Consider the following 17,821-nt stretch of genomic DNA (forward strand, 5'->3'; position numbering starts at 1 on the left):
TTCAAGTAAGCGACCAAACTAGGTGCAGCATTCATTATTTAAATGTACTCTTTGTACAGGGGCTGAATATATAAATATCGTAGAATACATTGTATATGTTATAACCAGTCTATGGTTATAAACCTGCTGTATAAATTTTATATCTAAAGTTACTGTCTATATTTCTCTCTCTCTCTCTCTCTCTCTCTCTCTCTCTCTCTCTCTCTCTCTTTCTGTTTCCATATGTATTGATAGTCAGTATGCACACCATTCATATTACAGACTAATAATAGCCCTGTATTAGAGAATCTGTTACGATCTGCTGTATCAGAAGCTTTCACTGTGTATTTGCTTGTGGACTTTTATTCGCTTACAGGTGGCTTCAGTTCTCCTGAGCTCTTTACTGTTCCCTGCTGATCACACCACAGAGCATGAGTGAGTGTTTTGAGGCAAGGACGACCAGAGGAAAATGGCAGGACAGGCTGAAGTCTGTAGAGCAGAGAGCCTCATCTTTTCAGTCTTCTCCTCTGAGTTGTCCATACAAGCCCCGTCTGTCCCGGCCATGGCAGCCCTCCTCCGTCTGGAGACTCTTCCCACGGCAGAACGCAGCCATCGCCTTCACTCAGCACATGAAACAGGTCTAGACAGAAGCTGCTGCATATCTGATTAAATGAGGTATAACTTTGCTATTTTTAAAGTGTTTGGCTCTTATTATATCTTTAACAGGACGTGCATTTATTCTCACTGGAGAAGGAAGGCAGTGATGCTGGACAGAGGATCTTCCTAGTGACCAGCTATAGTGAACTTTGGCATTATTACAGGTAACTGCGACACATAATGATACCGTGTGTATAAATCAGTTTTAGGAAAGATACTGAAAGAAAATAATCTGGAATTTTATACAACTGTAATCAGTAGTCTCTTTTAATAAAATGTACATGCACTTAGAGGCACTGCTGCATGTGAATGAGAGATCTTTTTCTCTTCAGCACTCACAGACAGTCTCTGATGCACTGCTATGAGGTCATTCTGGAAGGAGCCGTCTGCAAACTTTACTTTGACTTAGAGTTCGACAAAGCCTTCAACACACACCTGGACGGCAAGATGATGGTGTCAAAACTAATCCAGGTAAGTATACGCTACTCTTCAAATGTTTGGGGTCAGGAAGATTTTTTTTTTTTTAAGAAATTATATTGAATTATATTGAAGTGAACAAATATTCCAATAAAGACATTTATAATGTTAAACAAGATTTTGATTTCAGATTACTTTCAGCATTTATATTCAAGATTTACTGTTAAATATCAATTTCAAAATATATCTAATTAAATATGTGTAATTGTTTCCACAAAAATATTAAGCAGCACAACTGCTTCCAACATTTATTATTTAATTTTTACTGAGCACCAAATCAGCATATTAGTATGATTTCTGAAGAATGGCGTGACACTGAAGATTGAATAAATAAAATTTTTTTTACTTTAAATTGTAATAATAATTCACAATATTATTGTTTACAGTGTCTTTTTAACCAAATAAATGCAGCCTTGGTGAGTTTAAAATACCTTTTTTTTTATTAAAAAAAAAAAAAAACTTACTGACCCCAAACTTTTGAATAGTGTGTCATACTATAATAAATAGCTGATTTTCAGGAATAAAAAAGGCTTGTAGTAAGTGGACATCAAAAACTAATTTCCTTCATATACAAAAACAGTATGTGTGTGAGAAGCTAGAGGAGGTTTATGGTCTACGATGCTCTGCAAAAGATGTCCTTAATCTAGACTCCAGCACCTCTGAGAAGTTTAGTCGCCATCTTATCTTCATGCTTCCCAGTGTTGCATTCAAAGACAACTCTCATGTAGGTGAGTCATTGTCATATCAGAAGAGTGATAACATGGTGGTTGATGCAGATATATTTGTTGCAGTCTGTGATAGTGATGTGTGTGTGTGCATGTTCACAGGGCGATTTATTCATGATATCCTGAATCCTGCTCTAAAAAGCCTTCAAAACTGGTGAGATGACAAATATTGGAAGCTGTGACCAAACTCAGAACGTAGAACTGAATCTGTTTCTCACAAACTCATCTTTTATATTTTTACAGTGTTCTATATTTATACATCCTTCTGTTTCTGATATAATATCATATTGGTTTGATTAAAGCAAACCAGAGGCAGCTACAACAGAAGTTTGTCCAAGAGAGAATGGAGATGATGTGGATGGTTCTCAGGCCAAGAGAAGAAAGTATGAAGAGAAGGATCTTGACTTTCTTATAGTGAAGAGTAAAAATGGACAAGAACAACTTTTTGTTGACCTGGGTAAGAATTAATAGGTTGTTTTTTAGTCTACAAAGTCTTGAAAAATGTATTGTTTCAATGACACAATTGAAAATGACTACTGTTCACTGAAACTTTGCTGTTTATTAAATGAATAAGACTACTTATTACATAAAAATTATATTTTAAAAGTTAAGTGTGAACAGTATGCAATGTTTTCTGACATTTAATTGCATGTTATTTACAATTAAATGAAAATGCTGTTAAAATTTAAAATTAATTTTTAAGTGTACATTTATATAAAATGCTAATAGTTGCGTGACTACTTTTCATAATGACTTCTATTATCTTTGAAAAATGGTTAAAGTACATTTAATATACCTTAATGTCATCTTATGTTATGTATTTAAACATATTTGTAATGTTATTTACCTTTGTAACGATGAACATGCAATTTAGTACATTTAAAATATATTTACTTAAAATGTAATTTTGAATTTACATTTACATGTAAATGTAAATGTAATTTTGAATAACACAACAGTTAAAATTATAACCAAGTACTTTATGTGTGCTTTACTCAACACATCAAAGTCAGTGCATTTTTTGTAAATCAAGACAAAAATCATGGTTTTATTAAAACATGATTTAAAATAAACATTAAAAAACAACTTTTAATTTGACATTATTATTATAGTGTACTTAGCTGTTTAAAAAACATTGCCATGAAAGTGTACTCTCTTTAATTACACTTAATGACACTTTATTGAAATTATATTATCAGAATGTAGTTTATATATATATTCTCTCCTCTTTTGAAGGAGTCTACACCAAGAACAGAAACTTCCGTCTCTACAAGTCCTCCAAACTGGGAAAGAATGCAGCCTTTTGTGTGGCAGAAGACAACCAGTTCGTCCCAAAGCCCTCAAAGCACACCACAAAAGAAGAATGCATATTTTTAGCTTCCCTAATCACCAATATCAGGTTATTTGTATGCATCTTTACATCTTGGTGTTAACGTGTTGTCCACACTATGGTGGGGCCAGCTTTTTTGTGATTGTATCTTTGTTTTAGAATACTGCATTTTACACACACTAACACACATATCTGTTTTGCATTAGTTTCACGGGACAGAGGATTTTGACTTCTGAGATGCCACAGAAGAGTACAGCAGGATCTCAGTGTTCAACCCTTCCGATAGAGTCACACAGCTCTGGTAATGAGAAATACAAAATGAACATCTCTAAGTGCTATCAGTGGATTCTCAGAATAGGATTTGTGAGCAAATTAACTCAATGTGGTTCACTTAAAATATGCAGTTACTGCATTTACCCCGCATGAATGTCATGCTTTACTGTGCACAGCATTGAGGTTAACTACAAGTAGACACTTTTCCCTTTGTCCTCTCCATATACTGTAGATCTGTTGGGTGAACAGAAGCCGTCTCCTTTTAAAGAAGTGGATGAATTTGTGCTGACACTTGTGTGCAAGGATGGCATTCAAGGAAGTAAGAGATGCTTTCATTGCACCTCAGTTTCTTTCACATGAAAGAAACGTGTTTGTCCCTAATGTAACTCAAAGCACTTTTTCACAAAAAGAATTACTTCAGCTGAAAGCTTTATTAACTGAATGTCACATTTAACCCAAACAGGCATCCGGCGATGGAACTACTTTGCATCTGAACAGCTGTTGGTTTATGATATTGAGAAATTCCGCTGGTGCCACAACGTGAATCGCTTTCACAAGAGCAATAACATCATGTGAGTCTGTACTGCTGTGATTTGCATTACTTTACATTGTCTGCTTGGCGGTCTGTGACAATTACGGATGCTCTTTATTCTTCTTTTTGACAGAATTGTAGTGGATCTCAAAGAAGAAGTGTGGTATCAAAAATGTCATGACCCTGAGTGCAGGACACAGAACTACAGATCCTCCAGTAGGCTCCACAGAAGAATACATTACATAGCACCACATAAAACCCTTTACTTTCTAGCTACTATACAGCTTTACTACTATAGCTTGTTCTGCCACTGGAGGTGACGGTTCGGTTGCTATAGATGATATTGCTTCTAGATAAGAGCTTGATAATCTTGGTAACAAAACATTTTCTCTAAAGCTGAAATAAAATATGAATATATTGTCTTAGCAACTAACTCAAATACATTCAGGTTGAAGTAGTAAAATTACTGAAACGGATATAAAAAAAAGAATAAAAATTACAAAAGAAAACTAAAATATAAAGTCAATTCAAGTAATAATAATTGCTATAATAGTATATAAATGAGAATGATAAAACATATGAATGAGTTAGATTGTACTATTATGGCATTTTTTATGTTTTTACAGGCTTCCCTCTGCCTCAAGAGGTCTGCATGAGTCACCTGCTGATGGAGGTCAGTCAGGATGGAGACATCTGTAATTTACATAACCATACATTAGTTTGAATGTATATTTGTGTGTTGACTTTTACACCTTTCTTTACATTAGGATGAAGAAGATCAGGCATATTTAACGGATGAACTGGGGAACATTGAGCTTGCACAGAGCTCTGTACCCAGGACTGATTCACCAGGGTCCTCCTCGGCTCCTCAGGCTGAGGATTGGGGAGAGTGGCCTGATGACCCCGCTTATCTGGAAGCTCTGCAGGAAGTAGAAAGGGCCACTGAAGAGGTACCTGATGAGCTTCTGCTCCAGGCAGTGACTGAGTGTGAATGATAACCCAAAAGTCTAGAACATGTTCTTAAATTCTGTTTCCTAGCTAACTGTATTTTCCAAGTGTTCAAAGGTGATTAATTTCTTTAAATTATTTTAAATTATATGATTTAGGAAATTACAAGTGTGTTAAACGTATTTCGATTTTATATACATAGATGGATTAATTTAGAATCGCAATGCTTGTTAGCCTGAGTAAATTAAAAATAGAAATAATACAAAAGAATCTGTGCACAGGAATTGTGTGAGTATTTGTGTGGGCGTGTATGTTTGTGTATGTGTATATATATTAAACATCTAATACATTTTAAATCATCCTGTATACATATAATGCTGAGAAGAAATATTGCTTATGTATTGCCTTGATTGTGGAAACCCTTGACCCCTTTCAAGATCCTCAAATGGATTTGATTTAATTTGATGCAGTGTAAAGATTTCAACCTACTAAAAGAGATCTTAAATTTAAAATTTAGCAGTTGCTTTAAATAAAACATTTGCAAATATAAGTAAAATAAGTGTTGCCAAATGTCATTACCTTTTCAAGCACTTTAATTTAGTTTTAATTTTGATACTGAAAAACCATAAACAGTAAAAATTACAGATTATTGTGACAAGTTAAATGGATGGAAAACTGATTGTGTTACTTTTCTGATTCATACAATCACAATAAAACTATTAAATAATATATTATTATAATATCTGTATGTATTATCAAATTTAGCACAAGAAACACTTGATTTAAAAGTGTCTTGTCTCCTCCACTAGAGGGAAGCAGCGGTCTATTACTGAGCAGAGATGCAGCACAGGGCTGAATATATTATTGTGGCTGTATAAATTTATCTATCTATGTTTTCCCATAAATTCCATATTTTTATTAATGAGTTACTATTATTAACAACATAACAATAACAACTTCATTAATAATAGACTTTATCATCTAAAAAAGAAATATGGGTTCATTCTATTCCTATTCACTACATTATGAAACTTTTTTTTTTTTTTAATTAGAGTGTCTCAGTGAAGTGACGTGCCTTTTCTACATTTGAGAGCGCACCTTCACCATCAGATTTTGTGTCATTTTTGTAATCTCAGATCAGTGAGAGTGGTTCATTCTAACACATGTATGAATTGGCAGACAAGTCTGTTGTGCTCTTACTGAAATGGCCTTTTGGACGGGACACATCAGAAAAAAAATTGATTAACATTACATATGGACTTCTGGGGAAAAAAATTAAAAAGAAAATAGGATCACCCCTCTACAATACCAGTGAAACAAACTTTTAGATTTAATATTTAGTTAAATACTTATTTATTGTGTAAAGAGTTTATTTAGAATCTTTAGATGTATACTTTTAGACATTTAAATGTGAAGATTAATTTTAAATTCATTTTTAGACATTAACTCAATATGATAAATGAAGAAAAACAGGCTTGGTTGTTTTTATTTGCAATAAATATTCATTTGCTCATGGAGCATTGTCATTTTGTGTTTAAAAAAAGATGGGCAGTGAACATATACTGTAAGTCTTTGCTGAGTGGTGGAGATGAACAGTGATGTCATCGCAGGGTCAGATCCAGCTGAAAAGAGTTGGGGATGATGTCATGATGAGACAAGGACATCATCATTCAGGAAAGGAGAAGGACCAGATCACCTGATTCTGTGCAGCGTGTCTCTCTGAATGACCCGAGAGCATGATGCACAACATGTGGTGCGATAGTATGAGTACACACACAAATGGGCCTGGACTACCACCACACAGTTATAGTACATATCCCTGCAGGACTCATCTATACAGAGACACACAAAGAGAGAGAGATATCTTAAAGGTACAGTTCACCCAAAAAGTAATAATATCTCTCATAATCATATTATCCTAACCTATATGTTTTTGTTCGTTTGATTGTTTTATTTTTTTTACATTGAGCACCACATAGTTTACAATTTATTTATGTTTTGTAACTGAGGATCTTGATAGTTATAGTCTCCATTCACTTTAAGTCATTTTAATTGAAATGAGCAGTTATTATAATTTTGAATTAACTTTTATATTTTCAATTTTCATTTAAGATATAATAATAAATAAAATATTTTTATTTTATTTTATTTTTTTATGTATTTAACCCTGGCCTGGACCACAAAAGTCATAAGTAGCATGAGTATATTTGTAGCAATAGTCAACAATACATTATATTGGTCAAAAATTATACATTTTTATTTTATGCAAAAAACTATTAGGATATTAATTAAAGATCATATTCCATGAAGATATTTTGTAAATTTCCTACCGTAAATATATCAAAACTTAATTTTTGATTAGTAATTTAAATTGCTGAGACTTCATTTGGACAACTTTAAAGGAGATTTTCTCAATTGTTTTTTTGTTTGTTTGTTTTTGGCACTTTCAGATTCCAGATTTTCAAATAGCCTTATCTCGGCCAAATATTGTCCAATCATAAACAAACCATACATCAGTGGAAAGCTTATGATGTATAAATCTAAATTTTAAAAAATAGACCCTTATGACTAGTTTTGTAGACCAGGGTCACATAGATTTCACATAGGTCTGTTTCAACTTAAGCAATACTTCAAACATAATTAAACAAATTTGGATATTTGCCAAGACAACATTTCTCATTTTCATAAAAAATTTTGGTTTTCATCTGATATTTCAATTTTATTTTATTTCAGCTTTATTTCAGTTACTGAAAAAGTTTTTTTATTGGTTTTAGTTAACAATAACAAGATTTGATTTGATTTGTAAAAGACTGGCCATAATACAGCAATTCAAAGCATTAGTAGAGAGAACTAATTCTTTCTATAATAAGCATATGTAAACAAATGAAAAAAAGAAATATATATACAAATTATTTTGAATTGAATCAGATCAAGAGCTTGTGAATAAGATTCAAATTGGGAAATTTGTATTGACACCCAGCCCTATTGTGGTATAACATAAGTACAGTAGAAAAAGAAAATCATACCAATCAGTGGCACGCAGGTGTGTGTGTTACAGTTCTCCTTGTTTCCAGGTTCAAGAGCAGGATCACAGTCATGGCTGGTGGTCAGATCATCTTGCAAACAACGTACCTCTCTCACCCGAAAGCCTCCGTCACAAGAACGAGAACACTGAGGCAGTTAGAAACATTCTCGTTAAATAAGTCAGTTGAAATTACTGGACTTGAATTTACACTGTGTGTGAGAAAACCTTACTGAGCTCCACTCCGTCATGTACCACTGTGATCCACAACTCTTCAAAAAGCAGGTCTGTGCACTCGAAGGACGGGGCAGATGAGAGCAACGGTCTTCTGAGGTGACTTCTAATTGGCCACTGTTTTGGACAACACAGACCACACCTCGACTCTGGGTACCATTGCCACATTCAGATGAGCACTGTGAAACACATACATATTAAACCTCATGTTGTGATCCACTCATTTTCTTTTTTTCTGCAAAATACTAGTTAATTTGCTAATTTTAGCCTAATGCTAGTTACTGACTGGCTAGTATGACAACTTCCTCCTATAAAAATGTTTTTTTCCCCAGCTTGTTAAACCTGTGGTATTCGGGGTCAAACATGGCCAGCCTAAATTAGCTTTATGCTATATTATTACCAAACCTTTTCATCAGCTTGTTTTCTTGTTTGTATTTATTTTTGGAACTTACTGATCATAGGCCTTAAGTCTCTTTTTCAGAGAACATTCCACAAAGTGTCCACAAATAATGCTTTCTTCACTCAAAATCTGAAGTGCGTAAGCTCAGATAAATGAAGCCTGCGACCATTCAGTTCCAAAAAGAAATAAAAAACCTGTGCTACTTGAAAGAAAACAGGTTGGCAAAAAAATTGAATATGATGTTTGGTGATAATATAACACAATTGAGAGATTTGCAAGCAATTTTAAAAAGGCCGGTCATTTCTGATAGGGATTATCAAACTACAGTAGGTAAAAAAATGCATGTCTGTATGTTTGTTCATGTACCTGTCCCCACGATCCTGTGTACCATTCCAGTCGCTGTGTGCAGGGTCCCAGGTCACACGGCATGAGCTCGTCAGGTTTATCCTCATCATCGCAGTTGTCCAAAGGCAATGAGTTGGTCTGACTCATCATACACACCACCGACCGGCTGCGACTTCCTTCAGCACAGTCTGCAGAACACTGCAGAGAGACATAACCAACTGTTTTAGAAGTACTGCTGCAAAAAACCAAAGAAAAACGCACAGATTTCTCACCCTGTCACTCCAGAGAGAGTAGAACCAGCTGCTGGCACACACTCCTTTGTCACAATTCTGCAGGTCCTGTGGGCGAAGGGCCATATTGCATTCCTCATCGGCAACAATGTCACCCAGGTTATCCACACACACAACTTCTCTTTTACGCTGACCTACTCCACATGGCACCGAGCACTGAGAGAGAAAGAGAGAGAGAGAGGGGGGGGGGGGGGGGGTTATGTATAACCAGTGTTTTCTCTGAGCAGTTTATATTGATGACTGTTGAGCTCCAAAGACCATCCTCTGGTGAATATGTAGCCATAATATATTGTATGTTGTGTCATAAACAAATATAATCCGTTTTTATAGCTTTTCCACATATATACTACCATTTCAAAACTTAAGGTTAGAAAAAGTTTTGATATTTTTTTGAAGTGTCTTATGCTGACCTAGTCTGCATTTATTTGATCGAAAATACAGTCAAAACATTACAATATAAATATTATTATTGTGAAATATTACAATTTAAAATAACTGTTGGAAGGTATTTAAACTAAATTTCTCCTGTAATGACAAAGCTGAACTTTCAGCAGACATTATTCCGATCTTCACATGATTCTTCAGAAATGATTCTAATATACTGATTTATTTGAATGGTAGTGTAAGGAGAGATTGAAGTAAGACGAGCCGACATCTGTATTTATGAATATTTAGGAAACTGAACAATTCATAAAGTCATTATCATATCATAAAGTGACCCCAAGAAATATTTCACTGAAGCCATATTTAACTTAATTTTTTTTTTTTGATGGAGCTCATTGTATATAAAAACACTCTTCATGTCTATATAAATAAATAATATATATATATATATATAGAGAGAGAGAGAGAGAGAGTTAATTTTGTTAAGTTTGTTTTTGTTAATTACTATTTTTCACAGCAGGTAGTGTGAATAGTTGATATAAAGAATGATTTGTTCTCATTAAGCTTTATTTAGTATTATTTGTACAAATTTTATACCTCCGTTGTTTTAGATAGTTTCTATTTATTTCAGGTCATCAAGATTTCATGAAAAATAATTATGAATATTAATTCCATTTTACCCCAATGACCCCTAAACACTCAAACACATTCCCAAACCTCTGTCCACTCTGAGCGGATCTGCCACTCGCTGCAGATCTTGAGCTGGCACACGGAGGTGGTCTCTGGCACGTCTGTGTTATCGCAGAGGCTGCTCGCCACAATGACTGTGCTATTGCCATGGTGTCCTTGCTCCTGCTGGCAAATCACCTGACGATACTGGAACCCTGGACCACAGGTCTTACTGCACTCTGACCACTCCCCAACATCCCAGCTACACACACACACACACAAACCGATTAAAGGACAACTGCTTGGTTTCAGTCACATGTGCTTCTTATTTGCACCATTTGGAAATGAACCACATGGACAGTTTTTCGATGTTTTAAGATGTGTTTTATGTGTTGTGTTCAAATCTGCTCTTACAAAATGTTTCCTCAAGTGTTGTATTAGCATATTTGTAAACTAAAAATAAGAGAATATACTTTCAATGTATTTTTAATGAAGAGTTATACAGAGTTATACCTGGCTTACAGACAAGTTCACTTTGTATTAACAAAGTTTTAAAAGTGCCTGTAAAATAATTTAACTGCAGTGTTACTTGATATAAAATTTATTTAAATGTTTCTCCTTCGTTAAAAAATACTAAATGTTTAACATACATGACATAAAAATTTCAATAGAAATGGCATTCAAGTATATTTTAGTTGATCATAAATGCTTATTAGTACATTTAACAGTACTGTTTAACTATATTTCAAAGACCTAGCCAGAGAAAAGTTTACTTAATTGCATTTCAAAGAATTTTTAACAATACATTTAAATTTAATTGTAATTACATCGAGTTCACACTTACTATTTTCTTTTAAAGTGTTTGATTTCTGAAATAAGTACAACTTTTAAAAGAATACTTAAGTGTGTTTTTTTTTCATTAGAGCATATGTTACTCAAGCATTTGCATTAGCTTATAAATTACACATTTAAATTTACAGTTACAAGTCAGCTTTGGGGGTAGAATAGAGTAAAAAAAAAGAGTCAAATGTACATGGATGGAGTTTGAAATTAAATTTAATAAAAATAGCTAACTACAAGTATGATGTGAAGTTCACTTCCAGTATAAAAACTATTAAACAAGTGGTTTATTTACAACCCTTTATGTTCACTTGTAGCATACTGTAATTCACAGTATAGTTGCAACACACAAAAAACTATATAAACTAAAATGTGGCTGAATTTAGACAAAAAAAGGCCTACTGAAAAAAAAGAAAAAGAAAAAACAATACACTTACAAGTATAATACTAGTACATTGATATACTTGACCTTGAACTAAAGTTAACATCCCAACACAATACAAAAACATTTTTCTGTACTCTGTCTCTTGAAATAACTCAAGTACTGTTTTGATTGTTTTTCTAAGTGCTTTTAGAGTTTGGTGTCTGCTGGTAAAGGTTGTGTGTGTTCACTCACAAGGCCGGGCAAGGCTGTGATTGACACTCTTCTACCTGAGGGCCAGGATGACTGGTGAAGCTACAGAGGTCCCCTGGTACAGTAGTGTGAGTGGCTCTTTCCACACAGCCAAAAAGAACCTGACGACTGCCTAATACACACACACACACACACACACACACACATCAGACAGGAAGACATAACGTTGTCATTGTGATGTCTTACAAGTACAGTGTCTGCTGCTGGGAGAATACCAATCTGTTTTAGTTTTATTTGCAGACACAAAAGTATGGTTACTCTGGATTTGATTTAGAATTTAAACAGTGAGGACATTTTCAAACCTCAGGAATGCATGAATGTTACGTGTCAGTATTTTATAATACAGAACACCATTTATTAGAATATCTGGGATATTCTAGGAATCTTTTAACAGACCGCTTTGTTTACCCAGACCAAATTAAACAGGAAGAAATAACCACAAACAGACAATAATGTAAGACTTGAATAAACAGTGTAATGACGAACAACTCATTTATACCCGTTCCACAGGTGACACTGCAGGGTGTTGTTGTAATGGCAAGCCAGCTGTAGAGAGGAACCGGTTCAGGAGTTATAGGGTCCGATGGAACTTGGTTGGGATGAGAGCTGCTTAATGAGTTTTCACTGTCACTATTGCCAGGATCAGGAAATATTCCATGACTCTCTACTGTAGGATGAGAAAAGACACAGAGAGAGGGATGGGGGACAGATGCTTTAGATTTTAGAACATTTGCAAGGTAAAAAGATAAATGATTTATAGCCCACACATTTGCTCTATTATCTAGAAAGTATTAATTTAATAAACAGTTTCAATAGTTCCCAACATGGTTCATGGGAGGGTGAAGTGAAATATAGCTAAAAAGAAAGGAAACTGTCATATTAATTGCAATATTCTGGTTATGTTTTGGAATTTTGTTCATACTCTTTGTAATACATCACTGTTTAAATGTTTGTCTGTAGTCTGTAAGAATTTCTTATATTGAAGTCTGTTTTTTTTTCACAAAAGCTGCATTTATTTGATCAAAAATACAGTAAAACTCTAATACTGTGAGATGTTATTACAATTTAAAACAACAGTTTTCTATTTTAATATATTTACATTTATTCATGTAGTGGCAAAGCTGAATTTTCGCTAGCCTTCAGTCTTCAGTGTCACATGATCCTTCATAAATAATTCTAATATTCTGATTTGGGGCTCAAAAATTTTTGTTATTTTATTATTATTATTATTATTATTATCAGTGTCATTGATCAATGTGATGTTATAAAGTTATGATATAAACATTTCTGTGTTTTCTATCTACTATGAATGAAATTCTGTAAAGATGAATTATGTTTGTAATTTGTGATGATGATGTTTATGCATGTGTTGATTAAATTGCATTGTGCTGTAACAGTTTGTTTGTTTATGTCTGATGAAGGTCATGGGACTGAAAAGTTGCATATAATAAAATCATGTTTTGATACTTTTGAAAGTACTGATAGTGTGTGGGATTTATTTGTTTTTGTTGTGTTGTGTTTTTTTTTTTTCAGGATTCATGGGTGAATAGAAAGTTGAGTTGAAGTTGAAACAGATAATTGAGTTGAAACAGATTTAACAATGCAACAATGCAATAGTCACTTTTGATGAATTAAATGTGTCCTTGCTGAATAAACGTATTCATTTCTCTAAAGAAAAATCAACTCAGAACTTTTTGGACATTTGAAGGTCAACAGTTTCTGCTTCCCACTGATTTCCATAGTTTTCGTTTTCCACACTATGGAGGTCAATGGCTACCATCAACTGAACATTCTTCAAAATGCTTTCCTTTGGTGTTCAGCAGAAAAAAAAGCATACACGTTTGGAACTTAAGGGTGAGTACATGTTGATGAAATTTCTTACTGAAAATACTTACCCAGAGGTAGAACACTAGAGTAAGAATATGCATCTGAATGATTGTCGGCAACAGTGTCTTTAGGTAGAATGTATTCATAATACACTGCTGGATTGGGTTGCTGATAAATAACCTGCAAAATATGAAGTGTAAAACTGAGCATCCGCAGTCTTAGTATTCATACGAACTTAATCATAAGCTAAAGTCATCATAAAAATACTGTATATAACTCATAACTTTCTACAACAATACATCACACACATGTTTTCTGCCAGGATATTATACGTTAATTTAAGGATATCTTATTTTCAACCTTAAACACAAAACATTGCAATGCTTAATTCAAAATAGGAAAAAAATAATGAAAATTTTCTTCATATATTATCACAGTATATTGTATTTTCTTAGATTAAGTGCAGCCACACTATACCACTTTCTATATGCATCTTTAGTCAGGGCAGTTTTGTGATATCATACAGTAGGAGTGGTCTCTCACAAAGAGATGCAGCTCCTGATTGGTTGGGCCAGGAGCAGTGATGGATTCTCCCGCTCTGCTGCGTATCTCGTTGGGCCTTTTGTAAGTGAGCTGAGTACCCACAGCGTAGAACTGTCCTGGACTGTCGATTACCCAGTCACCATTTATCACTGAGTCACCAGCCGCTGTCCTGAGAGCTTGAAGAAACCAAGAGGGCAAAATAAAGAGGATGTATGGAAGGAGGACACCTGGTTCCATACCACATATTAACACTGCTGGAAAACCAGGCCACACCAGCTGCTGTCTGGAATAGTCTAAAGTGGTCTACCAGCTTGGACCAGATAGAAACCATGTACAGTTAAACCAGCTACTACATGTTTCTTTCTTTAAAAATGGAAAAAGATTGGAGATGCTTAACATTCGGGATGAAACTAAATATTTTAGGAGCTGTTTTTTGTATTCCATTTTATATGATATGTATTTATAAAAAAAAAAAAAAAATAATAATAATAATTCAGATTGTTTGTTTAACAGAGATGACTGATTTAGCTGCGATTAAGTTGAACAGGAACCAAATGGTGATTTCTAATTATTGACAAAATTTTCAATTAGGCGCACTACGGATCAAAAATTTTAGGTTGGTATTTTTATTTATTTTTTATTGAAACTTTTACTCTGCAAGGATGCGTTTAATTTCTAAGACATTTCTAATGTTACAAAAGATCTATTTTACATAAATGCAGTTCTCTTAAATTTTATATTCATCAAAAAGTCAAAGACAAAAATATGCATATCAAAATATTAAGCAGCTGTTTAAGTCATGTTTCTTGAGCCCTAAATCAGCATATTAAAATTATTTCTGAATCATCATGTGACACTGAAGACTGGAGAACTTATTACTTTGCATTGTAAAAATATTATGTGTTTAGAGTTTTTTGTTTGTTTGTTTAGAAAAAAATGTATGAGCATATTTTCAAAAACAATCAAAAATCATACTGATCCCAAACTTATAAATGGTAGTGTAAATTATTTGCTTGACAATTTGAAAGGCTAAGGGAAAATAGTAAAATTTGTGTTTAAATTAACAGACTTTTTAACAGTTTTCGAAAAACACAAAACATGTGTTGTCTTGAACGCTTAATGGGAAACTAAATTGTACACTATTTGCGGAACGTGCCATGATAATGATCCTGAGGTCAATTAAAAAGAATTAAGAGCTAACAGGAATTCAGTTCAATTACCCAAGTAGTTCCTGGTCTTCTGTGTTTCCTGTATTTTGATTCGTTGAGCTCCAGAGGGGATGTCCAGGATCCTGTGGTAGCCGACAGACAGCACAGAAAGAAAGAGTGTCCCGCTGAACAGCTCACATGTGCTCCCATCTCCTGCACACACACCACAAACATCCACCTGGAAACCCTCACAGCCCTGCGGGATAACAACAACAACAACAACAACACACACACACACACACACACACACACACACATGACTTTACCTCCAGAACAGATTCAATCCTGAGTAATAACTCTTTCACCACACGGACCAAAACTGGGATTTCACCATCAGACTATCTGGGCAGATGTGTTTGCTTGAGATCTTATTAATATAAAGATTAAAATCAAAATTGCATGGCTAAGATGATTCGATTTCAGAAAATTAATCAACATTGGCTGTCTTTTCTGGCAAGAGTTAATCACGAAAAGCAAACACATGTAGCTTTTCAATAGGACACTTTCACTCAAAGCACACTCAGCTGTATCTATGCCTGTATTTTAAAAATAATGCTTTCAGTCATTTATAATTTATATTAAAACGAGATTGAAAGGACATTAGTGCATATATGCGCTGATTCATATTTCATTACAGTTTTATGTAAACCAGTACTCAGTATATAAGAACATGTAAACACTGAAGCCATAAATACAGAAAGAAAGGCATGAACTGATCGATGAGGTTGTGATACACAGATTAGGAAACAACTATAATTGAAATAATTCATTGTAAGCCGTTTCCTAAAGCCCTTCTCATTCACAGCATCATCACTCCCTCTTAACGTAACACTGTAATGAGAAACACACACATATACACACATACTTTATAGTCAGACAGGGGCCAGATTGTTTCATGATTCAAACTTACTCACAGCTATCGAATGCAAATTTGAATCCGTAAACAACTGTTTCTATTGTTAGTTCAAAGAAATCTTTAAGAACTGGGATTGATTAAGACTACGAAAACACACACACACACACCTTGTCTCTAAGTTTGTCAGACTTACAATAAGAAACAGATTTAGTTTTAAGAATATCAAACTAGACAGGCTGGAAAAACTCTGCTTCCTAACACCAACACACACACACACACACACACACACACATATGCGTACACATAAACGTGTTTGCTTTTCTATCATGATTGGGACTTTCCAATAACTTCTTTTGTTTTTATTTTGAGTTCATTATGTTTTCTATCCCCTAACCCTCACATAAACCTTTCTGCCCATTTTTTTTTTACAATGTTATTCTTAGGTTATTTAGTATGTTTATTAAGCCATTTTCCTCATGGGGACCTTTGGCTGATCCCCACAATGGATGTGATTTCGGGTTTCACTGTTCCTGTAGGGGCATTTGATCCTGACAATGTAGGCAAAACCTGACCTCAGAGTCCCACACACATACATCCACAGTGGTTAGTTCTGCAATGGTTTGTCCCCCAGCTGATCTTTACAAGAGCCATCAATGTTTCCTGCAGTGTTTACTACACTAGACTCAGAATGAGATCTGCTCACATGACATTCTTACAATTATGACTCAATAGGGTAAGAATTAAAGAAATATTTAGAATTTTAGATATTTTACACTTAGTTTTTAACCAGTAAATCATAATAAATAGTATTTCCTTTAAAAAAAAAAATGATGGATATTTTTTAAAAATTAGATCATGAAGATTTCTACATAATATTATTATTATTATTATTACTTTTTTGTACTTAACCTTCAGAAAATCTTTTTTTTTTTTTTACAGTACAATATATTTCTTGTTTTATAATGAGTACTCTATACTTTGTTACTTTATTTGCAACAAATTTCAACTTAAACCTGGACATATATATATATATATATATATATATATATATATTTTTTTTTTATATATATATATATATTTTATAACTTTTTAGGATCCTAATACTACAGATGTTGAATACTTTTTCATTTTAATTTTTCAAAACATTTTTACAAGTATATTGCTTATTTATGCATATTTGTACTAATGTCTTAATGTATTCTAATTAAGTAGCAATACAACATGCTATATTGCTAAGCATGGTTTGCCCAGAGTCATTTGTATGCATTATAATACTGCCAGCTGGTATCGTTTGTCTTGGTCTGTGGTTCTTACCTCTCCAGGGCTGCTGCTGGAGCCGTTGTCCCAGGGAACAGACTCTGTGGGTGGGCACAGGAGGGAGAGCAGGAGGGTCATCTGGAGGAAATGCTGGATGAGTCTCCAGTGATGTCTGCTCCAGGTCGGCAGTAGCATCCCACAAGCCATGAGCAGAATAAGACCGTTAATATGTGTGTAAATATGTCCAGTCCTAATAAGAACTACAGCAGTGGTGCCGTCTGTGAATGGAGATGTGTGTTTGTGTGAGAGAATGTTTTAGTGAAAGGGGGTTTCTCTCTTTGGTATTTAAGTGTGCGTGTTTGTGTGTGTGTGTGTGTGTGTGTGTGTGTGT

General features: G+C 34.1%; 2 protein-coding genes across 2 annotated transcripts; one reads left to right on the forward strand and one right to left on the reverse strand.

Annotated features, from left to right (window-relative positions):
- Nucleotides 1-305: 305 nt before the first annotated feature.
- primpol (primase and polymerase (DNA-directed)) lies at nucleotides 306-5,191 on the forward strand. Its single transcript, XM_059553935.1, has 13 exons — nucleotides 306-617; nucleotides 706-800; nucleotides 969-1,107; nucleotides 1,694-1,841; nucleotides 1,941-1,992; nucleotides 2,141-2,295; nucleotides 3,075-3,237; nucleotides 3,375-3,469; nucleotides 3,674-3,760; nucleotides 3,905-4,013; nucleotides 4,107-4,189; nucleotides 4,600-4,646; nucleotides 4,741-5,191. Exons 1-13 carry the CDS (start codon nucleotides 411-413, stop codon nucleotides 4,966-4,968), a joined length of 1,608 nt encoding a protein of 535 aa, XP_059409918.1. The 5' UTR covers nucleotides 306-410; the 3' UTR covers nucleotides 4,969-5,191.
- Nucleotides 5,192-6,386: 1,195 nt separating this feature from the next.
- Nucleotides 6,387-17,821, reverse strand: adamtsl7 (ADAMTS-like 7). Its single transcript, XM_059553936.1, has 12 exons — nucleotides 17,488-17,821; nucleotides 15,330-15,513; nucleotides 14,110-14,285; nucleotides 13,635-13,746; nucleotides 12,239-12,406; nucleotides 11,722-11,851; nucleotides 10,314-10,527; nucleotides 9,195-9,368; nucleotides 8,944-9,120; nucleotides 8,177-8,356; nucleotides 7,948-8,092; nucleotides 6,387-6,753 (listed from the first exon to the last, which is right to left on the reverse strand). The coding sequence occupies exons 1-12, from the start codon at nucleotides 17,635-17,637 to the stop codon at nucleotides 6,614-6,616; spliced, it is 1,950 nt and encodes a 649-aa protein (XP_059409919.1). The 5' UTR covers nucleotides 17,638-17,821; the 3' UTR covers nucleotides 6,387-6,613.

Source organism: Carassius carassius, chromosome 7 (genome assembly GCF_963082965.1).
Source record: "Carassius carassius chromosome 7, fCarCar2.1, whole genome shotgun sequence".
NCBI classification, from domain to species: Eukaryota; Metazoa; Chordata; class Actinopteri; order Cypriniformes; family Cyprinidae; genus Carassius; species Carassius carassius.